This window comes from Sapajus apella, unplaced genomic scaffold (genome assembly GCF_009761245.1).
Source record: "Sapajus apella isolate SASKATOON/1434 unplaced genomic scaffold, GSC_monkey_1.0 scaffold55, whole genome shotgun sequence".
Taxonomy (NCBI): domain Eukaryota; kingdom Metazoa; phylum Chordata; class Mammalia; order Primates; family Cebidae; genus Sapajus; species Sapajus apella.
This window is the reverse complement of record NW_022436995.1, coordinates 8038324-8062453: the sequence shown is the minus strand read 5'-3', so window position 1 is coordinate 8062453 and position 24130 is coordinate 8038324. Positions and strand designations below refer to the sequence as shown.

General features: G+C 53.4%; 1 protein-coding gene across 3 annotated transcripts in view; it reads right to left on the bottom strand.

Annotated features, from left to right (window-relative positions):
- The window catches only part of SMAD3 (SMAD family member 3), a 138090-nt gene that overhangs the window by 7035 nt on the left and 106925 nt on the right, over nucleotides 1-24130 (bottom strand). For 2 of the 3 annotated variants that reach the window (XM_032244591.1, XM_032244593.1), the window contains exons 2-8: nucleotides 21928-22121; nucleotides 21629-21760; nucleotides 20166-20240; nucleotides 16176-16226; nucleotides 5781-5993; nucleotides 3416-3553; nucleotides 817-961 (exon numbers count right to left, since the gene is read on the bottom strand). In XM_032244591.1, coding sequence (XP_032100482.1) covers nucleotides 817-961; nucleotides 3416-3553; nucleotides 5781-5993; nucleotides 16176-16226; nucleotides 20166-20240; nucleotides 21629-21760; nucleotides 21928-22121 — 948 coding nt within the window. The remainder of the gene's footprint in view (nucleotides 1-816; nucleotides 962-3415; nucleotides 3554-5780; nucleotides 5994-16175; nucleotides 16227-20165; nucleotides 20241-21628; nucleotides 21761-21927; nucleotides 22122-24130) is intronic. The other variant, XM_032244592.1, reaches the window with a different exon arrangement.

The following is a 24130-nucleotide window of genomic DNA, read 5'->3' as shown; positions in this document are numbered from 1 at the left end:
ACCCCCTCTCTACTAAAATACAAAAAATTAGCCGGATGTGGTGGTGTGCTCCTGTAATCCCAACTACTCGGGAGGCTGAGGCAGGAGAATCAACCTTGAGTCCCAGAGGCAGAGATTGTAGTGAGCCGAGATGGCCCATGTACTTCAGCTTGGGTGGCAGACTGAGACTCCATCTCAGAAAAGAAGAAAAGAAGCTAGCATCTAGAATTCTAAAGTCATTTCTCAGCAAGGAAATTTTGTTCCCTTATCACTACCCAAATCTCTTCCCTTCCCTGCCTCTCAGTTTTAACATCCTGGGCCCCTCAGCATCACCAGGGGCCCTGAGTCAGAAATGGAACCACAGAGGAGAAAAGAAACAATGAGCTGAAGACCTAACTTCCTGAAGAGGGTCATTCTAAAATAAAACATCAGTCCAAACGAAGAATAAGGAAGAGGCCACGAGGGCAGAGTTTTAGACACAGCTCTTCTACCCGTGTGACTTCAGGCAAGTCACGCTTCCTCCCTGGGCCTTAGCTCTCATCTGTATAGGGGGATGATGCCGGCGTCCCCACCCAGGGCTGGGACGAAGGTAAGACAGAGCGTGTGTTTACAGTGTCTGCAGCTGTTCGGTTCCATCAAGCATCGCTCTGCAATCCCTCCTCCTGCGCTGCTGGCCCAGCCCCTCCTGCCTGCCAGGCCATGACCTCTCTCTGATCTTCGGTCTCTGCTCTGGGCGCCAGGGATGGCCTAGCTCACCTCTGAGGAGCCCCTGGCTGCTCTGCCGTCCTGAGTCACCTGGAGTTAGGTCCCCTGATGTTAGCAGCACCTGTAACTGACCTGTACTCTGCTCCCCAGCCTTTGACGAAGCTCATGCGGATGGTGCACATTCGAGTCAACTGGTAGACAGCCTCGAAGCCCTGGTTGACGGACTGGGCCAGGAGGGCAGCAAACTCCTGGTTGTTGAAGATCTTCAGGTTGCATCCTGCCAACAACAAAGAAACAGGACTGTGGGGGTAGAAGGGGCCAGGTCCGTTGCTCCTGTCCTGGATAAAGCAAGCCCTGGACCCCCCAGACCAGCCTGACTGATACAGCTCCGGGGACACATGGTGCATGATGTATTTCCCATGCACTCCACGCTAGTACGCGAGGGACAGGCCGACTTGGTCCTTCCCCTTGAACGCACCTCCTCACCAGGAGGTGCATAGCTGACATATCTGCAAGGGGAGATGGAAGGCTGACCCATAAGTTCCGACTCCCAGAGCAGACAGAATTTTCCAAGTGGGACTCTGAGAATAGGGAGATGGTGTGGAGAGGGGGGCCTTGCCCTGGGCAAGGGGGCCAGGGGACAGAGAGACAAGGGACCTGGGCCAGGGTGCCCATGCTGTGTGGGGTCTGGTCGCCCACCTAGGAACAGGAGCTCTGGTCATTCCACAGCAAGCAGTGGCGGCAGAGACAGGCTGGCCGAAAGGCTACTGGGCCTGCCGTCCCATGGGAAGCTCGGCAGAGGGCCCAGGGCACCTTCCACCAGGGCTCCTCTGATGAATACACCTGGTGCTGGGGCTAGGAGGGAGGGTGCGATCTGGGCCACATTTTGGCCTCTGGCACCAGGCTGGATGAAGGTGACATTCACAGCTGAGTGAAGGTGTGCATCTAATTCTCCAGACAGTAAAACTAAAGACAGTCACAAAGTTTAAAATAAATGTCATTTGAAGTCATACTGCCTGAGTGCCAGGAATGCATGAACCCGAAAAATAAAGACAAAAGCACGTGCCAGAAATAGCCAAAAGGTGAGCTGGGGTGACGCTTATGAATGAGCCAACAGCAGTCTCCTATTCTTGCTGTATGACTCTGAGCTGGTCACATTCTCTTGGGGACCCTGTGTCTCTGTATAATGAGGGGCTGGCCTCAGAGGTCCTTCCAGCTCTGACATTCTATGAGCTGACAAACAACACCAGAGCCAATTCAGCCCTCACCCAAAAGATGGGGGTGGGGCCGGGGAAGGGAGGAGGCAGAAGGCCAAGAGCGTCACTGAGCTTCCTCTTCTCATTCTCTCCAAGGACAAGGGTGATGGAGCAGGGCTGAACCTGGGCCCTGATCCCCAACAGAGCCAAGAAGCAGAAGAGGACCAGACTTGAGAGTCCATCAGTTCTCATCCGAGGCCCCATCCGGGCTTGGCCGCTTACTAGCTGTGTGTCCTTGGGCAGGTGGCTGAAACACTCTGAACTTGTCTCCTCAAAGTGTCTCCCGACTTACAGAGCCAGAGAATAACTGGAGAGGACTAGACGAGGTCAAAGATCAGAATGTACTCTGTAAATGCAACCCCAGAGTGCTCTGGAAACCCGCTGTGCTGTTACCATTTCAGACTCTGCATTCTAAAGTTTCCCTTGTCCGTAGCCCACCACTTCCCCCCACCATCTGCTTCTCAGTGGGCAGGAAAGGGCATGTGGCACATGTCACAGGCCACGTTCTGTGGGCTGCCTGCCCAGTGGCTGCATCCCCTGTGAGAAGTGGGCTTTGGCTGGGGCTTTCTGCCTTGGTTTCCTAAGGAAAGAAGCCTTAGATGGGATCAGCTGCCTGCCTGATCTCTCTGTCCAGGTGTGGCCCTGTCGAAACCACTGTCAGGGGTGCAGCCCGACACATCTTCTTGGGGTACAGGTGGGATTTTTCAGGCTCACTCAGAAAACCCTCAGGAGTTCCCTAGAGTCAGACTCTTGTGTCCCTCCATGGCCTCCTGCTGTTGTGCTTTTCAAACATTTTCCCCTGACTGTCTCATACGTGGCCCTCCTCCAGCCAGAGTGCCGCCCAGCCATGCCCTGCCCTCCATTACCTCGGGGCCTTTGCCTGGGCTGTTTCCCTGTCTAGAATGCCCTTCCTGTGCCTAATGCCTACCTATCCTTCAAGGTCAGGATGCTTCTCCACCATGAAGACATCCCTGATCCATCACAACAGCTAAATGGGCCTTCTCTCTACCTGGGCTACTGGGCTGGTGCTTAGCACCCCTCCCTTATACTGAACTCTTCAGTGTCTTTGTCTTACGTGCTCTGCAGGTTTGTAAGGTCTGCAGGGACAGAGCAGGGCCCCATCTACCTCTTCATCCCCTACAGCACCTGGCACGAAGCCCTGCACACTGTCTGTCTGTGCAATGCGGGAGTGAAGAAAGGAAGCCATGTTGCCTGTGTATCCACTCACAGGTACCTGCAATGGGCAGGTACCCACAGGTTAAAGGCAGACCCATCAGATGCTACATCTGCTCCCTGGAGGTTCAGGGAAAGCACAGTTAGATCTGTGGGCACAGAAAAAACCCAATTGAATCACCATCAGATTGACAACGCCATCAACACTGAGCAGAAAAGGTGAGAAAGACGGACTCTCCAGCATCCCAGGCATGCGCTCAGAGAGGGACCTCAGGGCAGGGGTGCCTGTGTGGCTGCCTTACCTGGTGGGATCTTGCAGACGGTGGCTGGGTGCCAGCCATAACGCTGGTTACAGTTGGGAGACTGGACAAAGATAGCACTGTCACTGAGGCACTCTGCGAAGACCTCCCCTCCGATGTAGTAGAGCCGCACGCCTCTTCCTACAGAGATTCAGGTTAGACTGGACAGGGTGACTTTGCTCACACACAATGGCCCGGGGGCCACCTGAGGCTTGCAGAGGAGGCAGGGCTGCTCCCAGTGACTGACAGCCTCCCCAGGCAAACGGGCCCCAAAGCCCAGGCCTAAAGTAGGGGAAATCATGGGCAATGCTGGATTCCTGAAGCCACGGGAGGCAGATGACAAGAAAAGCACATGGGATAGGTCTCAATGACAGCCTTTGCCACTGAGTAGGCATAAGCCTCAGTCAAATTATTCACCCTCTGAGCCTTTGTTTGTCTCTACAATAGGGATGGGGGCTGGGCGCAGTGTCTCACACCTGTAATCCCAGAGCTTTAGGAGGGCAAGGTGGGAGGACCACTTGGGGCCAGGAGTTCAAGGCCAGCCTGAGCAACAGCGTGAGACTTCATCTCTACAAAAATATTTTTTAAAAGTTAGCTGGGCATCGTGCCATATGCCTGTAGTCCTGGCTGCTTGGGAGGCTGAGGCAGGCAGATTGCTTGAGTCCAGGGGTTCAAGACGGCAGTGAGCTCTGATCACGCCACTGCACTCCAGCCTGGGAGACGAAGTGAGACCCTAACTCAAATAATAAAAATAAAAAAGGGAATGATGATAATCCCTACCCTTGTAGGATTACTGTGAAACACGCAGTAAGCTCCTGTAAGTGTCGGCTTCTCCTGCTGCTGCTGCCACCCCACCACCTACTACTGTTTGGTCTCTTCACACTCTAAGATTCAGAGATTCATTCAGTACACCTGCTGGGCTTCATCTGATGAAACAGACGCCCCAAGGAGCCCTTTATTGCAGGGACGGTTTAACACTACCCCCATATTTTTTCTTCCGTCAATGCATTTTTCTAAAACATTCCAGAGGTTTATACCATTTACTTTTCTTTCATCTCTTAAATCCACTCCAGATGGACAGAAATTATTTTTAAATTGGCTCTGCAGCTCAAACAGTTACGTAAACTCTGACAGTGAGCTCTTTGCTCGGACAGGGATGGTCCCTTATCCTGCATAGGAAAATCTCTGTTCCATTCCTGGGGAAGCAGCTCAGAGGCCAGAACGCGGAGCCAGATGTTATAGGCCCAGCATGAGGTGGGATGAACACCAGGCAGCTGATCCATGCATCCCTGGATATCCCCTGCCCTGCCTCCTATTCCCTCAACCACTCCTCATTTTCTCTGGCTTTAGTTCTGCAGGGTGCTGGTGTCACAGCGTCCTCAGGAGGGGTGACTGCTGCCTGTCCACAACTGTCAAGTCAGTAAGAGCAGGAGGCAGAGGCAAGGATGTGAAGACCCAGACTAAAATGTTTGTTTCATTTCAGTAACTTAAAAAAATATATTTATGGCCAGGTACGGTTGCTCGTGCCTGTAATCCCAGCACTTTGAGAGGCTGAGGCAGGTGGATCAAGAGGTCAGGAGTTTGAGACCAGCCTGGCCAATATGATGAAACCCCATCTCTACTAAAAATACAAAAAATGGTGGTGCATGCCTGTAGTCTCAGCTACTCGGGAGGCTGAGACAGAAGAATTGCTTGAACCCGAGAGGCAGCGGTTGCATACCTTTTATGCTTATAAAACTGCCAGAACTGGCCGGGCGCAGTGGCTCACTCCTGTAATCCCAGCACTTTGGGAGGTAGAGGTGGGCGGATCACAAGGTCAAGAGATCGAGACCATCCTGGCCAACATGGTGAAACCCTGTCTCTACTAAAAATACAAAAATAAGCAGGGCGTGGTGGTGGGTGCCTGTAATCCCAGCTACTCAGGATGCTGAGGTAGGAGAATCGCTTGAACTCAGGAGGCGGAGGTTGCAGTGAGTCGAGCTCATGCCACTGCACTCCAGCCTGGGGGAATAGAGAGACTGTGGCTCCCCACCAAAAAACACAGATTTCATATGTTGCCTTTCTCATAGACGCTCCTTTCTGGATCCCTTAAGTGAAGTACTTTCCTCTGTGGCCTCCAGATTTTCTGAGATTGTATCTTTGAGTGGGAATGATCAACTGGCCTGAACACTACCCATCTGGCCCCTAAACAGGGCAACAGAGAATATGGGGGCCTTGCTGAGGCAGCGAGTCTTCCCCCATTCCCAGCAGGAGGCAGAGCACAGCTAAGGATGGGTTCCGTGCAGAGGGTGTGTTGGGGCCTAGGACTGGTGGGGGATAGAGCAGTGGGGACAGGATGGGGAGGGCAGGGGATGCAGCCACCCCATACCGATGTGCCTCCGCGTCAGCTCCACCGCTGCGTTCCTGTTGACGTTAGAGAGCAGCCCTAGGCAGAAGCGCTCTGAGTTGGAGGGGTCGGTGAAGCCGTCCACAGTCATGGATGGCTGCGAGGCGTGGAACGTCTCCCCGACGCGCTGGTTCAGCTCGTAGTAGGAGATGGAGCACCAGAAGGCTGGCTCGCAGTAGGTGACCGGCTGCAGGTCTGCGCACACAGAGTAGGCTACCGGGTCAGTGGGTGCCCCAGGCCCCATGCTCCCTCGATGGGGTCCCATGGAGGCTCTGGAAAACCATTTCCCTGCATTTCAGAGGGTATTAATAATCTCCCCTACCCCATGCCTTTTATTGTATAAAACTGGCAGGACACACCAGAACAAGGTGTCTGGAGGAGACTGCGTCAGGCTTGCCATGGTATGAGTGTAAAGGGCTATTGATTTCTTTTTTTTTTTTTTTTTTTTAGCTCACAGAGGTCCTGCCCCGCCTGCTTGGCCTTGACTGGATGGAGGGAGTCTTCAAGGAGGGGCTAGGTCAAACCGGAAGAGGACCAGGGGACCACCCAGTACACTCACCGTGGGGCAGGCCACAGCTTCTGCACGGTCACCTCCCAGCCTCTCTTGCAAGATCCCCAGAGTAACCCACATTAATCCTTGCCCCTAAAAGGGCTTTCAGGCTTTGGCTCTGCACAGCCTTAGGGGCAAACTCCAGGCCTGCGGAGCCGCAGCTTCCAAGCCTACAGCAGCTGAGTGGGTTCCCAAAGGCACACCGCATCAGCGCAGTGGACACACCAGGCATCGTCTGCAGACTGAGCCCGGGGCCACGTCTGTTATCACAGAAACTGTTTTCCACATTTACCTAGATGCTGGCTGCTGGGGTGGTTGGACACAAGAGCAGCTGGAGAAGGTTGGCATGGGTCCCAGATGTCTGTGCAGCCTCCATCAGGAGCTCCTCAAAGCAAAACTGCCACCATGAAAGGGGCTGCTGCCTTTTCTCAGAAGAGTAAATGGTGGCTTTTCCTCACACTGGACACTTCCCAGCCTTCCATTTCCTGGGGCCTCCTCGCCCTCCTCTTGCCCCAGCAGCCGTGGCACTATGCCCTTGCAATTCCCACCCACACCGATGCCACAGCCTCTGGACCAGGACTGCCTTGTGCCCCATGCCAGCCATTTCCAACTGCTTCTCTGTGCTGCACTGACTGCCGGGCGTGAGCCCCGGGCCCAATACTCTGCCTGATGCCTACCTGAATCCCATCCATGTGCTGAAGAATCAGGGAGTCACCCCTGCTCATTCATACTCTTCCATCTCAAACCTTCAGCCTGGCTCTGAAGTCCCTCTGGCTCTTAAACATACCTGGGGCCACCCCGTTACTGAGGGTGCACCTCTGTGTGAGCATCCTGACTGTCCAACTCGACCACGGGGTCCTAGAGCCCAGGGTGACATCTCTCCTCACTCTCTTTAACCTTCAGCGTGGGGCTCTGATGTGGGAGGAGCAGGAGAGACTCGCCATGCCCACATCTCAGCCCTGGCCTGAGAGCCTTGCTCACTGGGTGCCAGGCAATGTCTAGGAGAGAGCCCACCAGGGACCTCTGCTCATCAGACCTACTGAAGGTGTGTGGAGCCCAGGAGAGAAAAGTCAAAAGCCGTTCTGCCCACAGGAAGGGGCCTGGTTGCCCCTGCTAGACAGAGTGCCCTGATCCCCTTTGGGGGTCTAGGCATATGATCCCTTCTAAGAGCAAGTAGAGCACTACCGTGCACAGCAAAGGGGCAGGCCAGTAACACCCTGCACTCCACACACACCCAGCAAGTGTGAGCTGGAGGGTTGGGATGCCCTGGGTCAGGTTTTTCAACTTCAGCACTACTGACATTTGGGGCCAGGTAACTCTTTGTTGGGTGGGTGGGCGGGTCTGTACGTTGCAGGGTGTTTGGCTGCATTCTAGTCCCTACTGTATACATCCATATCACCCCCTCAAGTTGCGGCAATAAAAAAAGGCTGCGGATCTTGCCAGATGTCTTCTGGGGGCAAAAGGACCTCCAGTTGAAAACCACTGCCCTAGATATTAACTGGATCGTGGGGCAGAGGCTTTAAAGCCATCCTCCAGACGGACTGGAGGTCAGTCTTGGCTCAGGCACAGACGAGATGTGTGGCTGCAAGCAAACCAGCTACTCTCTCTGGATCTCATCCTCTTTCCTCTCCGTGCTGTTTCTGGACAGAGCCAACTTACGGGAAGTGCAGGGCGCACACCAAGCACTCAGCACATGGTTTTAACAATGATAATAACCCAACTCTGAACGTGAACACAGCCCGGTCCTATCCTCATCACCAACAAGATGGAGTGGCAAAGCATTCTTGCCCCTTTCCGCTCTTCCTGGGGGGGAGCAAAGGAAGATAAGGATGAAGGCATCCAAGATACTTAATGCAGAAGGGAGGAATAACAGGGCCAGGAGCAGCTGTGGCTTGTGCCCTGGCTCCTAAGTTGAGGCTGAGCCACGTCAGCCACATCCAGCACCGGCTTTGCTTGATGCTTCAACATTCCAATGAGATAAGCTACATTCTAAACAATGTGGTCACTAAAATGTGAGCTATGTTGCTTTGGAAACTTAAAAAAAATCCTCCAAGTGCAATCCAAGCATTCAGAGTGGTCAGGCAGTATATCAGTGCTGCTGGCCACCGCTGCCCCAGTGCGGGCTCTGCTGATCCTGTGTGACCATGGCGACGTGACCTCCTTCTGTAACCTCAGTTTTCTAGTCCATACAATGACTGCGGTGCACTAGAGGACAGTAAGGCAGCCGGGCGCAGTGGCTCACGCCTGTAATCCCAGCACTTCAGGAGGCAGAGACAGACGGATCATGAGGTCAGGAGTTTGAGACCAGCCTGACCAATATGGTAAAACCCTGTCCCTACTAAAAAATACAAAAATTAGCTCAGTGGGGTGGTGGTGCATGCCTGTAGTTCCAGCTACTCGGGAGGCTGAAGCAGAATTGCTGGAAGCCGGTTGCAGTGAGCCGAGATCGCACCACTGCACTCCAGTCTGGGCGACAGAGCAAGACTCCATCTCAAAAACAACAACAACGAAGGCAATCAAGCTGACCACCTAGGTCACTGTTCCACCACGGGTCAGTTTGAACATAGAGCTTTGGCCGGCCCTGGCTGGCTCAGCAATGTGGAGAACAGAACACGGTCCTCACCCCAAAATCATAAAGCCCTGCCCAGCATTCTCTGGGTTTAGTCCAGGCAGAAGAGAAAGAGCTAGGCTCCCAGGAACAGCAACCCAGACCACATTCAAAGAAAGAAAAAGCCAGCAGGCCACCCATTGTGTGGCGTGGTGCTGGAACCATGCTCTGGGGAAGGGTGGGCTTCAAGGACCCTCAGAATCGAGGCGGGCTTGGGGTCCTAGGCCGAGAGGCCCTCCCAAGCAGATCTGGGCCCTTATCCAAACAGCCCTGCAACTCCCAGACACACACGGGACAGTGTTGTGGGAAACCCCGGATACCAGGAGCCTGGCACGTCACTAGGAAGATGCTAGTTTGAAGGAGCAGTGAAATCAGGCCAGCGGCAAAGCCTGCAGGCTGCCATTTCAGAGAGGGCTGTTTGGACAAGCTGCCCTGTGTTCAGAAGTGGGACTGAGGCAGGTCAGCATCCCAGCCATGCACTTTCTATTCTCTGCAAACAACTAAAAGCCAGCTGTGCCTCTCCCTCCTTTCTAGGTCCCTCCCACCCATCATGCCTCAGCTGCTTCCTCCCGGAACTTGTGCAAGAGGAGAGGCAGGTCGGAAAGCATGGTCACCACCTCTGGGTTCTGCCTTCAATGGCACATTTTTCTTTAAAAAACAATAACAACAATAATAAAAAACACTATATATGCCCTCATTTCTTTCCCAAAGGACTTATCCTTACCCTGGTTAGTACCAGAGAAGCCAAAAGGACTCTGGAATGAAGGCAGCTATAAATGGAGGTTATAGCTACTGCAAAAGCATACAACTTGGCTCTGAGCTTCCTAGTAGACAAGGCAAAAAGGGAACATGATATGATATGTGGCTCGGGTTGCTGGATGGGCAATGCTTACTGGCTCTTTGGGGGAAACAAAGCTTGTCCTGGCACTAAATTTTGAAAGGAATCTATCTCAGGCTGGGCATGGTGGGTCACACCTGTAATCCCAGCAGTTTGGAGGCTGAGGCGGGTGGACCATGAGGTCAGGAGTTTGAGACCTGCCTGGCCAATACAGTAAAACCCCGTCTCTACTAAAAAATATGAAAAAAATTAGTGGGCATGGTGGCATGTGCCCATAGTCCCAGCTACTCAGGAGGCTGGGGCAGGAGAATCGCTGGAACTCTGGAAGCGGAGGTTGCAGTGACCAGAGATCATGACACTGCACTCCAGCCTGGGGAGACTCCATCTCAAAAAAAAAAAAAAAAAGAAAGTTTCTCAGGGGGAAGTGGCAACCTCTCCCTGCACCAATCAAGCAATTGATTAAGCAAATAAGATCTGGTTCCAAGGGTTTACCAACAAATCAGAAGCAATTCTACAGAATTGCTTTTTTATTTTTTATTTTATAAGATGGGGTTTCACCATGATGGCCAGGCTGGTCTCGAACTCCTGACCTCAGGTGATCCACCCACCTCGGCCTCCCAAAGTGCTAGGATTACAGGTGTGAGCCACTGTGCCCGGCCTACAGGATTGCTTTTTACATTTTTACAGAATTTTTACATTTACAGAATTTTTGCATTTCACCAAAAATACAGAAGCGCCTCTGGGAGAATGACTACTGGGGGTAAGGTGACACACCCCAGTGGAGAGTAGTTTCACCTCCAGGCTGAGCATTCCGCACACCTGGGGTGGGAGACGATGGCACCTGCCCAAGGCCTTCCCTTCAAACAGCCCTGCTCCCGGCCAGACTCCTGAGTCTGTGCTGATCTCTCTTCCCAGAGCAGAAGTATTAGAGATGCAGAAACCTCCAGCCTCAGCCGTTGTCCCCCGCCCCCACCAGTGTGGTGTCGGCCAGACTTCTCGAGTGGCATGGGGCACTTAATCCACGGCTGGCCCCCTGCCAGCGTAACGCATTGGCTGGCCTCAGTTTTCAGTCCTGTTCCAAGCTGGCACAGACGTTCCATTTTGTTTAAGAAAAAGAAAACAGAATAAAACCCAGAAGGCAACACTTGGATTAAGGGATGCCTATTAAAAACATGTGCTAGAGATTCAAATCCGGTAAAGGAAGAGGTGGGGAGGCAAGAGGGGGAAATTAACTTTCTCCTATAAATGGAAAGCAAGGAACTGGCAAAGGCCAACAGCACCACCGCTGCAAGGCAAAGGTCAGAACAGAAAGGGACTGGCTTCCACCCGGCCCACCTCACTGCGGAAGGCAGTTCTTACTCTAGGAGATTCCACACTCCGGATTCCATGTTCCTCATCTGCCACATCTCAGCCCTGCCTGGGTCATCTGCCTGGACTGCCCACCCCCCTCCTCAGCAGGGACTCCACCTTTAAGGTCCAACTCACGTGGCTATGAAGCACTCCCTCACCGCCTCAATGCTGAATTAGCCTTGTGTCCCAGAAACACTGTACCCGAGTCTCTTGTGCTATAGGGTGAGGTCTCTGTGAGTCCGCGCCAGCTGTGTCCCAGCACCCAGGGTACTAATTTCCAACCTATGCATCTGAGGACCAAAACACCAAACCAAGCGGCACGGAGACCCCCATGCCCTTTTAGCTTAGGACCAGCTTACTGCAACCAGGAACAGTGGCAAAGTCTAAAAGCCGGACCCTCAGGAGCATGAAGAGAGAGCTGGCAGCTGACTTCCTGTCACCATTTCGCCTGCCTGTGATTTCACAAGTGTGGGGAAGATGGGAGCTGGAGGCTGCCTTAGAAAACAGCCTTGGGTCCAGGCGCGGTGGCTCACACCTGTCATCCCAGCACTTTGGGAGGCCAAGGCGGGTAGATCACTTGAGTCAGGAATTTAAGACCAGCCTGGCCAACACGGTGAAACCCTGTCTCTACTAAAAATACAAAAATTCACCGGGTATGGTGGTATGCCCCTATAATCCCAGCTACTCGGGAGGCTGAGGCAGGAGAATTGCTTGAGCCTGGGAGGCGGAGGTCGCAGTGAGCCGAGATTGTACCACTGCACTCCAGCCTGGGCAACAGAGTGAGACTCCATCACAAAACAAAAAAAGAGCCTTCGGCAGCAGCATGGAGATACCTGGAACTAGGCTGAGCCTGTGCCCTGGGCCGCTGTGCACCCCCAGGCTGCCCTGCCGCCACACTCCTCCCCACCTCTCCCCTGGCACCAGCACCCCGGGAGGCCATCGCCTCCTTAAACTCCAGCTCAGCTGCTCCCCGGGGCTCTCCCTGGTACATTATTTTCCTCAGTCACAGCTCCTCCCTGATTGTCTCACTTGAAAGCGGGGAACAACTTACTCACCCAGCAGAAGCCAGCTCACCACCTTTTTCCTCTCTTCACCTGCCTCCTCCTTCCCCTCCACTTGCCCCAATCCTTCCGACTTAAATGCCTAGGAAATTCCCAGTGACTCACCCAGCACGCTGTGTCTAACAGGCATATCACCTGCTCATAACCCCTTCCCTGCGAACAAAGGTGCCAGGGTCTCTGAGAGCCTGCCTGCGGGCAGGATGCTGAGCCAGGTGTCAGCCAGGAGTCCCTGCCCCTTACCAGAAGTGGCTTTACTGTGGAAGGAGGCTTAACTTTCCCCAGACCCGAGCCCTGGGGCTAATGCCTGGAGTGGGGAGGAAATGAAAGAAGCCAGATGTCCTCTGCTTTCTTTCTTTTTGTAGGGTAATTTCATAATAATCTCTTTAAAAGAAATAATCAGATGTCCTGAGATGTCCCCATGTCTTCCTAGGAAGAGCTCCCTGTGTTTGTTTCCATCCGAGGGTTTGAGACACGCTGACTGTGAGCTGGCTGCCTCCACCTCCCTGCCTTTCGCTTGCCCTTCAGCGCACTGCTGACTTCAGCCCCCACCTCTCCCCACAAACCGCTCCCTAAAGGCTGCCCTTGAACCCCTGATGCCAAATGCAAGGCCTCTTCTTACATCTTATTTTGCATCTCCGCAGGACCTGCTCATGGCCACCATCCTTTAGGGCTTCCCCCACTCAGCTGCCGTGACCCCATCATCCCCCTGACCGCAGCCTTCCCCAAGAACCCCCCACACACAACCCAGGTGTGTCTCTGGCTGTCTTTCCCTCTTGAGCTGGATCTGCCTCTCCACTAAATTCATCCATGCCATGACTTTGGCCAGACGTCATCAGTGTTTCCAGAGTGAGATCTACAGCTGGGCAGTGGGGCAATAAGAGAGAACTGCAGGGGCAGTGGCTCACACCTGGAATCCCAGCACTTTGGGAGGTCAAGGTGGGCAGATCACGAGGTCAGGAGATCGAGACCATACTGGCCATTATGAAACCCCGTCTCTACTAAGATACAAAAAAGCTGGTCGTGGTGGCGTGCACCTGTAGTCCCAGCTACTCGGGAGGCTGAGATAGGGGAATCGCTTGAATCCAGGAAGACAGGTTGCCGTGAGCCGAGGTCGTGCCGCTGCACTCCAGCCTGGGTGAGTGCCTGAACCCTCAGAGGACTTCATCTGCACCTATTTCTTGTGTTAGAATCATTTTTGGTCCTGCTTATTGATGCCAACAAGGCTGTAGCCTCCTGATGGCTGGGTCTGGGGTCCCTCTTCCAATCCCCTGCCTGAACTGGCATACTGACAAGACGTATCTGGGGATGAGGGAGTGCAGAAGAGGCAGGCAAGCAGGCAGGGCTTACCCCCCAGGGGCCACAGCCTAGCATCCATCTCCAACGTAAAAGTCAGCAAATGCCTTGCCTGTGCCTTGTTCCTCCAAGTGAGGAAGGTGGGGACAGCTGGTCTAAACGGCCCAGCAAGGCAGTGTCATGCTGCAGTGGGGGTGCACGCTCTGGAGTGACAGGGCCTGAGTTCAAAGCCAGCTTCCCCATTCACTAGCTGTGAATCTGGGACGCATGAGTTCACCGATTTGTTCCCTGGTTTCCTAATCCATAAAATGAACAATCACAACACTTCTGCCTTATAAAGTTACAAGGATTGGGTTAACGCACAGGAAGCACTCTGAATACCAGTCAACAGCAGACTCTCCAGAAATGTTTGCCATCACCCTCACCACCTCACCCGCTTCCAGCTATGACACTGGGAGTCCAGGCAACCTTTCTAGGTAGGGATGAAATCAGTGATGGGTTTGAATAGATGAAGGGAGCACAGGGGCCAATGAAGCAGAGAAGAAGCCGGACCTGTCAGTGCCGTGTCTCACCCAGAATCCTAACCATGACTCGCTCAGCGACTCGCCCCCAATTCACGCCTTCCCAGCAGAGATGCAACTAGGCCAGTGCAAAGTGCATCCATTTTCTGATGGCCAGGCTAGGGCATGGTTCTCCCTTTGGAAGAAATAACCTAAGAATTCTTAACTCTCAGGCAAGCTGCCTGAGGAAGGGAAGGAGAACCATGTCAACAGGGGACGCTGCCTTGGGTCCAAGCTCAAGAAACAAACATCCCATCATCCTCGTCTACACCATCTAGCCGTCTAGAGGGCAGTTCGCAGCAAACTACCACTTTGAGTCTAAACCACTGCATCCGGCATCAGCCACCTCCAAGCTGCCTTAGGACTGCTATGGTTTTAAAGTCAAGTGTCTGCTCAAAAGGCTATTGACTAAAAGTATTACCTGGACCCCAGGAAGGTTTTAAAATGGCACAGAAAGGCTGGGCATGGTGGCTTACACCTGTAATCCCAGCACTTTGGGAGGTCAAGGCAGACGGAGCACCTTAGCTCGGGAGTTCGAGACCAGCCTGACCAACATGGAGAAACTCCAACTCTAATGAAAATACAAAATTAGCTGGGTGTGGTGGCGTGTGCCTGTAATCCCAGCTACTCGAGAGCCTGGGGCAGGAGAACGGCTTGAACCGGGGAGGCAGAGGTTGCAGTGAGCCAAGATCACACCATTGCACTCCAGCCTAGGCAACAAGAGCAAAACTAGTTCTAACAAAAAAAAAGGGGGGGGGGGTGGGGGTGGGGGCCACAGAAAATAAATCTAAAACAGCCAATCTCAAAAGCTGATCATGGCCTTTAATTTCTCAAGTGTTAACTTTGCTTCTAGCCTTCAGTTTGTTTTTAATAACTCAGTACTTTCATATCAGGAATCTGACCTTCCCTCTGCAAAGCCCAGAACTCACAGTGATATTATTTTACAAAAACGTTAAAAACAGATCCCCTCCAGTCACATCCCACCCTTCCCAGGTCAGCCTGCTTTAAAGGGTTTCAGACATCTCTTATATTCCAAATGATGAGTTTCTTCATCTGACGCTGTCAGTCAAGGTCTGGAAGCAAATGGGCACAAAAGCCAGTCCAGTCCACTTTGATTCGCCAAGAAATATTAACTATTTCTTTTCCTGAGCCACAAATTCAGCCTCCGTAATAAAGCCCCAAAGAAAATCCAACTTACATTTTCTAAAACCACCGGACCCAAATATAAAAAAAAAAAAAAAAACAACTCCCCTCAGTAAAAACAAAACGGGTATTTCATTTGTTCTGAGCCCTTTGGCAGGACCCTTGAAAGCCTATCCCAGTCTGCAGAACTGACGGACCCTACTGGGTTAGAAAAGTCAAGTCTTGGGAAAACTGACCCAGAAGTCTAGCAACAGAGAAACGTTGTGGAAACAATGGATCCTCCACTCCAAAACGTCAAGAGACAACGCACGACGATAAACAAAACACCTAAATACGGAAACGCGTTTACAAATTAACGTAACGAGAAAAAGCGGTGAAAAACGAGATACGCACTATGATCTCAGTGGCAAGGCACAGATATATATATATATGCCTGATACACAAATATCAGGGCTGCGGGCACACAAAGCCAGTTCTGTTAGGGTGGTGGGATTATGGGCACTTTGACTTTATTTTTGAATTCCTTATATGTTGCTGTTTTAAGAAAAATTACATAACTATAAGACGAAATACTCGAACAAGTATATTTGAAACAAATCTATAAATGTCAGGGGGCTGGAGTCTGCACGGCTGTCCATGGCTCTGCACCAAACCTCACACGTATACTTAGCTGACCACAGACCCTCGTTCTGCTGGGCAAAAAGTCTGGGGAATTTTCATTCACTCACGTCTACCCACCCCCCAGGGGAAATTCAAACCCGGCATATGGTTGGCTTTCCTGCCACTGCTGTTCTCAGATTTCCCCGTTCTGTGGTGACCTCAGCATCACCGTAACCAGAAACCTGATGGGCTGAGCTGGGCTGATGGTGGGGGTCGGGGAAGAGCCTTACCTTCGGGGGCCCCCTCCCCACACTAGTGACCCACCAGGGCTTCGGCAAGCAGGGGTTCCAGTGTGCGCACAAAGAGATACTCACCCAAGTTATTGTGTGCTGGGGACATCGGATTCGGGGACAGGTTTGGAGAACCTGCGAGGTGAGACATAGTTGTGAGACTTCGCAAAAGATTCTTGGCCTGGAGAGCCAAATTACTGAACACTTACATCAGGGTGGGGTAGCTCAACACAGCAGAACGGAGCCTCCGAGTCCCAGGAGAAGGCCTACCCCAGGCTCTTGCCTCTACTCTCCCTCCCTTGACCTCCATGTCTTGTCTGGAATGAATGGATTGAGTGGATGGTCTCAGAGGCCTCTGGTGATTTTATGATCCTAACCAAGACTCCCAGCTCAGGGCCGCTAAGTTCTCAGCTAGAATAGGTGACACCCTTTTCTCTGTAGCTGACACCACCTGCCCTATTAACTATGGCCTCAGGACAATGAGTGGAGCAGGGAAACCCTTCTCCCAAACTGCAAAGATCCAGGCAGCAGGAGGCCAGTCCTCCCACACATGAGGGGCTTGAAGCCTCCCCAGCGTCACCAGCCACTGACTTTGGTCAGAGGCTGCAAACAGCTCAGGTGCTGGAAAGACTGATTTCAGGAAGCTCACAAACCTGCCGCAGAAGCCCTGCAACTCAGCAACCAGACTGACACTATGCAAAAGATGATGGTGCACGTGGGAAAACGTCTACACGTACCCAAGTCTTACTCTGCTGTGTTCTCTCCTCCTCTCACCTCCGGAAAAAAAGAACTCACATGGTATCGGCCTTCCAAAATAAACAGTGGACACCCTTCCAGAGCAGCACTCTGCCTGTCCCCTCCTTTGTTCCTCTATCAAGGAGGCTGCAGAAGCTGGGCACAATGGTGCACATCTATAATCCCAGCGCTTTGAGAGGCCGAGGCTGGGGGATCACTTGAGCCCAGGAGTCTGAGACCAGCCGGGGCAATATGGGAAGACCCCATCTCTACAGAAAAAAAAAAAAAAAAATAGCCAAGGGTGGTGAAGACTGAGCTTAGGAGAGGTCGAGGCTGCAGCGAGCCGTGTTTGCACCACTGCACACCAGCCTGGGCAACACAGTGAGACTGTTTCAAAAAATAATCATTACAATTAAAAAGGAGGCTACTTATTAACCATCCTGTGGGGTCTGGTTCCTCCCCGTGAAATCTACCAGTCCTGGGACTGCGTCCAGCACGCAGCCTCAAGCGAATGCTGCCTTGCGCTGTTGGGGGGGGGCTTTCCTTTTGCCCTGACTCAGCTGTAACCTCCTTGAGAGCAAAGGCGGAATCACGGATTTCTCCTTCTCACCTGTAGCCCCTAATTTAAAGGGGGATGCGGAATATTCACTGGGAGAACTGAGTTACAGAATCAGTCACAGGGTCTGGATACCCCCGCGAGTCAGCTATGTGAGTTTGGCTAAGTCGTTTAACTTCCCTGAGCCTTAATGTTTTCCTCAGGTATAAAATGAGGATAATATCATCTAGTGTGTGACATGTGAAAATTAAGTGAGGCCATGCACATAGAAGTGCTTACGCCATGACCGCTATGTGGCAGACACTCGATAAACGCTTGTCCCGTGGTAGCCTGCACCACGAAGACCTAGGAAGGCCAAGGGCCTTCTTGAGAGTCTAAAAGGGGGCATATGCAGGTGAGGGGACACAGGGGACAGCAAGGTGACCCTCTGGCCCTGAGACACTACCACACCCCTGGGGGCAGGGAAGCCAAGCGCATGAGCAACTGAGTGAAGAACAGAGACTGAGACAGGAGGGCTCCCACCCGCCGCCCGCATGCTGGCTGGGGTCCGCGATCTAGTCTGTCTCTACTTTGGATAAATCACTCATGTTCACAACAAGGCCCTCCAGGCACACTCAATGAGAGGATAGGAAGAGGGGACAGGGAACAGAGAAAACCAGGGCACAAAGGAGCAAGATGAGGGAGAAGAAATGAGAGCTGACAGCGAGAAATCTAGGCTGCTCTTTCCAATCTCCAGCCCCTCTGGACCGTGAGTGCTGGTAACAATAATCACTGTGCAAATACAGAGAGCAGCAGCGAGGGAAGAGGGAACGCAGAGTGGGAAGAAACACAGCAGCTGGAGAGATGCTGCTCCGCTGGCCTGCCTCCCGTGCCTGTGATGAACAGCTGCAGGCTTGCAGCAGTCACTTGGCATCGGATACAGGAAGGTCTTCGATGCATTCCAGCTGGTTCGCGCTGCTAACCACTCCGCCAGGTGGGTGCGTTTCACGGGGTGTTCTCAACCCAAAGGTGCCACGATGCCCAGGCTGGATTTCAGCAACTACAACGTACACGTGAGTTTCTCGTTCTCTCAGGAACTACACAATCTCAGCCAGGTGCGGTGTAATCCCAGCACTTTGGGAGGCCGAGGTGGGCAAATCACCTGAGGTCAGGAGTTCAAGACCAGCCTGACCGATGTGGCAAAACCCTGTCTCTCCTAAAAATACAAAAATGGGCCAGGTGTGGTGGGGCACACCTGTAATCCCAGCTACTCAGGAGGCTGAGGCAGGAGAATCGCTTGAACCTGGGAGGCAGAGGTTGCAGTGAGCCAAGATCGCACCATTGCACTTCAGCCTGGGAGACAGAGGGAGACTCTGTCTTGGCAAAAAAAAAAAAAAAAAAAAAAAAAGCATTGCACAATCTCTCTGGGCTGTATGTGAGGGCAGGTGGCTCCACTGTGTCTGGCGGCTCTGTGCGTCCGAGGCACGCCTCCCAACCTTGGAATGGAACATCTGCGAGGCTCCCTCTCCCAACCACACACAACTCAGTACACATCCTATGTGGCAGCTGGGGTTCAATTCCAGAAGCTGCTGGTCTAGAGCCAATCTGGTCCTATAACAAATGATATGGGAAACATCTGGAGACGTAGCAGGAGAGAGCTAAACCCAGCCTCTCACGGCAGGAGCATACACATCACATGTGGTCGTCACACAAAAATACTGGCTTCAGGAGTCTCCACTGGTCATCCAAAGAAGGCATTAGTCCCATTCAGCCTCTCCTTGCCTCCCATCCGACTGTCTGAATTGATTGAGGCCACCCCCCACTGCCGCTGGTGACATCTCACTAAGGCACCGGCCCTGCTTACTGCCTGCAGTGGCTCCCATCAGCCCTGACTAAATGGCAAGTTGTCTGTCGAGCTTGGAGGTCCACCACACTTGGACCCCTATGTGAAGGGCCCTCCCATCTTTCTCTCCACTGGAGAGAGTGTACCCTCCAGCCACGCTGAACTCCCTGAGCTGGAGTCCGCTCTCTGGACTCCAGATACACTGAGCTCTCACTGTCCCCACAACGCACCAGGCTCTCCTGCCCAACCCCCATGACTCCGCCTGACACAGCCCTTGCCTACCCTGACAGCTTGGCGAATACCTACACATCACCAAGACTCACTGGGGAGAAACATGGAATGCAAGGTGCTGCTTCTCCCCAGACCGGGTGAAGTCGCCCTGCTGTGTGCACAACGCCATGCGGCATCTTCCATCAGGGCAACCACGACATGGCCTCGTGACTGCTGGTTGTCCTGTCAATCTCCCCCACCATGTGTGAGCAGCTTGGACCCTCGTCTATGCCCTGTCCCCTGCACGTCGTGGTTGCTCTACAGACACTAGAGACAGAAATAGGAGGGAGGGGTGAAGAGGAAGGATGGAAGCGACGAACCCACCGGCTGCTCATCAGTTAAGAATAAAAGCACACCCCAGCCAGGTGCAGTGGCCCACACCTGTAATCCCAGAACTGTGGGAGGCCAAGGCAGACAGATCATGAGGTTAGGAGTTTGAGACCAACCTGGCCAGTATGGTGAAATCCCTTCTCTACTAAAAATACAAAAATTAGCCAGGCATGGTGGTGTGCACCTGTAGTCCCAGCTACTCAGGACGTTGAGGCAGGAGAATCGCTTGAACCCAGGAGGCAGAGGTTACCGTGAGCCAAGATCACGCCACTGCACTCCAGCCTGTGTGACAGAGCGAGACTCTGTCTCAAAACAACAAAACAAAACCAAACCAAAAAAATGCACACCCTGCATGACTGACCTGCGTCCATGCTGTGGTTCATCTGGTGGTCACTCGTTTCTCCATCTTCACTCAGGTAGCCAGGGGGTGGGGTCTCTGGGAATCAGAAGGAAGGTGGTCCGTTAAAAGGCCTTCACAGCTTGGCTCTGAGACACCTTTTGCAAACACATCACACATGCACACCATGATGCAAGTGTCCGTGGCCACAGGAGCCCCAGGACTCGGAGCAGAGGTACCAGCCCCTGGTTCTGCTGGCCTCACCCCTGTCCACCTCTGACTCCCACTTGGATCGTAACTGCCTGTGCTCACGCAGGACCGGACCAACTCCCAAGTCTGAAATGGGTACTCCTAGATCCTCTACCGGGCTACATTCTCCCGGTCCTTCAAGGTGAGGGTGAAGCCCCACCCCCGCCCAGGGAGGCGTCTGCAGCGCTCCGCCTCACCCCTCTCTGTCCTCTGAAGACCTGCAGGCTCAGGCCTGCCCTTTGGCCCTGCTCTCTCCTCCTGTGCAGACTGGATGTTGACTTTGTTGTCCCTAGGGGATGTGTCAGCTCCGCAGTCAAATTGCAAGTTCAACGACGGCAAAGACGGTGTGATCTATTTCTCTGAAACCGCCCCAGACCTTGACTGAAGCCCTCCAAGGTTTGCTCTTTGAACAGGGAGTAGCTGACTTACCCTCGGGATGCCAGGGTTGCCCGCAAAGGATCTGAGAAGGTGGGACAGTAGGTCTCTCCTTCACACTCTGACCCAAGCACACAGGCCTGCAGCCAACCTCAGCCCAGTAAAGTAACCCAGGAGGAACGTCACGTCCAAGTGAGAATGCTCTAAGAGGAACACAGCAGGAGGACTGCCCCAGCCAGCAAAAGTGACTAGCCCAAGTGCGGCCAAGCCCAGCTTTCCTGGAGCCTGAAAGTGCTGGTGATTCACACATTATTTGCATGTAAATGAGGGGCTTCTAAAAACATTTGCAGTCTTTGACTGCAAAGTCCATTTCTCCCTGCAGAGTGAAAACTCAAAGTTGGCCTCAATTCCCACCCAGGTTGGAGCCCCTCGCCCAGGCCTGATGCCCAGGCGGATTCACGGAGCCAGCTCTGCACACTTGCGGCCTGGCGTCAGCTCACTCCCCGCCTCTGCAGACCCCCAGTCCATCGGGGACAGAACGCCAGTCCCGGCCTCAAGGGTGGTGAGAGAAATAGTGTTGCTATTTCCGCTTCCAAAATAAATGACTGCACCAAGGCCGGGCGGAAGGGTCACGCTGCTCCTCTGTGCCAAGAAAAGCATCACCAGTGAGCGGGGAGCTGAGGCCATGGGTCCTCTCCTAACAGGGATGCGGTTCTGAGTCAGAGGCCCTCGGGCCAGAGCTGTGTGCAGAGAGGGGGTGAGCAGGGGATGGCTCGGGGGCAGAGATTGGGGCCACAGGACTGATGTCGGGGCTGACCGCTGCCCCTGCCTCCCAGGCCAGCCTGCGCCGCCCACGTGCCTACCTGGAATATTGCTCTGGGGCTCGATGCCTGCGGGGAAGTTAGTGTTTTCGGGGATGGAATGGCTGTAGTCGTCCAGTGGGGGGAACTCGGCCGGGATCTCTGTGTGGCGTGGTACCAACACAGGAGGTAGAACTGTCCGGGGGAGACAGAGCAGAGGTGGCTCAGCGTCCAAGCCAGACCAGGACCAAAGTCCCCACACCCCCAAGTGCACCGCAAACCCTCTGGGGGGGGGGGGCAGAGGAGAGGTGATGACCCCTCCCCAGCACCTGTTGACCCCACCTGCGGGCCAGGCGGCATACCTGGTGTCTCCACTCTCTGGTAGTGGTAGGGATTCACGCAGACCTCGTCCTTCTTCATATTGAAGGCGAACTCACACAGCTCCATGGCCCGCAGCTCGTGGTGGCTGTGCAGGTCGGGCCATCGCCACAGGCGGCAGTAGATGACATGAGGGAGCCCTTTCCGATGGGACACCTGCAACCGGCCATCCAGGGACCTGCCGGGATGGGGAGGAGCAGAAAGAGAGGGAGATGTGGGTTGCGCTTGCTTTCTGCAGAGTACGGCCCTCTACTTTCAGACACTCGGAAAGCTCTCCCTCCCCTCATTTCTCCCAGACCCAGAGGTCCAGGAGATGAGGGCCATGACAGTTGTGAGTGCTGGGAGGGACCTCAGGAGGAGACAACACAGGCCCCTGTGGAAGGGGAGGACCCTCAGCTGGTAGAGCAGGCCTCGCCCACCAGGCCCCAGTGGGTCCCCCGACTTTGTACTGCTCGTCAGGGAGGGGGTTCCACGAGGCCCCGCACTTCAATTGTGCTTGGAAAAGGCCCAGGAGCCTCTCACTGGCTTCCTTCTCAGCCCAGTGGTGTGGGGAGGGAACAGGGCTGGGGAGGACAATGAGAGTTCTTCAGGCACGGATATGAGGACCACAGTGATGCCAAGAGCGACAGAGTACACATGCTGTCCCCCCTCACTCACCCAGGTCTCCCCCACACATTAGAAAGTCGGGGAAAAAGGAAAACTTGCCTTTCCTCCTTTCTCTCTTTCTTAGTTATTTGTGGTGAGCAGGAAGGGAAAGAGGGAAATTAAAGGGACTTTTATTTTTATTTTTATTTTTATTTTTTTTTTTGAGACGGAGTTTCACTCATGTTACCCAGGCTGGAGTGCAATGGCGCGATCTCGGCTCACCGCAACCTCCGCCTCCTGGGTTCAGGCAATTCTCCTGCCTCAGCCTCCTGAGTAGCTGGGATTACAGGCACACACCACCATGCCCAGCTAATTTTTTGTATTTTTAGTAGAGACGGGGTTTCACCATGTTGACCAGGATGGTCTCGATCTCTTGACCTCGTGATCCACCCGCCTCGGCCTCCCAAAGTGCTGGGATTACAGGCTTGAGCCACCGCGCCCGGCCGGGACTTTTATTTTTTTGAGACAGAATCTCTGTTTCTAGGCTGGAGTGCAGTGGCGCGATCTCGGCTCACTGCAACCTCCGCCTCCCGGGTTCAAGCGATTTTCCTGCCTCAGACTCCTGAGTAGTTGGGACGACAGGCACCCACCACCAAGCCCGGCTAATTTTTGTATTTTTAGTAGAGACTGAGTTTCACCATGTTGGCCAGGCTGGTTTTGATCTCTTGACCTCATGATCTGCCTGCCTCGGCCTCCCAAAATGCAGGGATTACAGGTGTGAGCCACCGCGCCCGGCCTTTCTACTTTTGATACAGGATCTTGCTCTGTCACTCAGGCTGGAGTGCAGTGGCGTGATCTTGGCTCACTGCAACGTCCACCTCCTGGGCTTAAGCAATCCTCCCAGCTCAGCCTCCCAAGTAGCTGGGACCACAGGTGCACACTACCGTGCCCACCTACAAATGGGCAGTGCCGTGACCCTGTGTGAACGATGTCTTCTATGGTGATGTGGCCAAGCAGCTATGACCTGGTGCCCTCACTTCTCAAGCCAGACCAAAGTGTGGTCCCTGGCCAGCAGCAGAGGTTCAGGGAAGTCTGTTAAAAATGTACATTCTCAGCTCCTACCCCAACCTACTAAATCAGAATCTTTCCTTTCATGAAATCCCCAGGTGATATGCATGACAAGGGTCTGGGCAGCCTACAGGACAGGATGACTGGGGAGCTGGGGGGAGTGCTGGGGGGGCGGCAAAAGCATTGTCAGCTATGGGCAAGGCTGGGAGGCAGAAGGCTTCTGGAGGGACAGGAGACTTCAGACGGTGTCTGGTATCAGACAGGTGAGGAGATGCCACTAAAATAGAGTCCCTTGTTTAACACACATTTAATGAGCACCTATTATGTGCAGCACTAAGGATACAGTGGTAAGGAAAGAGACTTCACCGTGAGAAAGGGCCAGCAAAGTGGGCCCTGTGTGCACGGACCCTCCAATCCACTGGGCAAGACCGACATAAATCAAATAATCACCAAAACCATTTTGGGAGGCCGAGGGGGATGGATCACTTGAGGCCAGGGGTTCGAAACGACCCTGGTCAACATGGTGAAACCCCG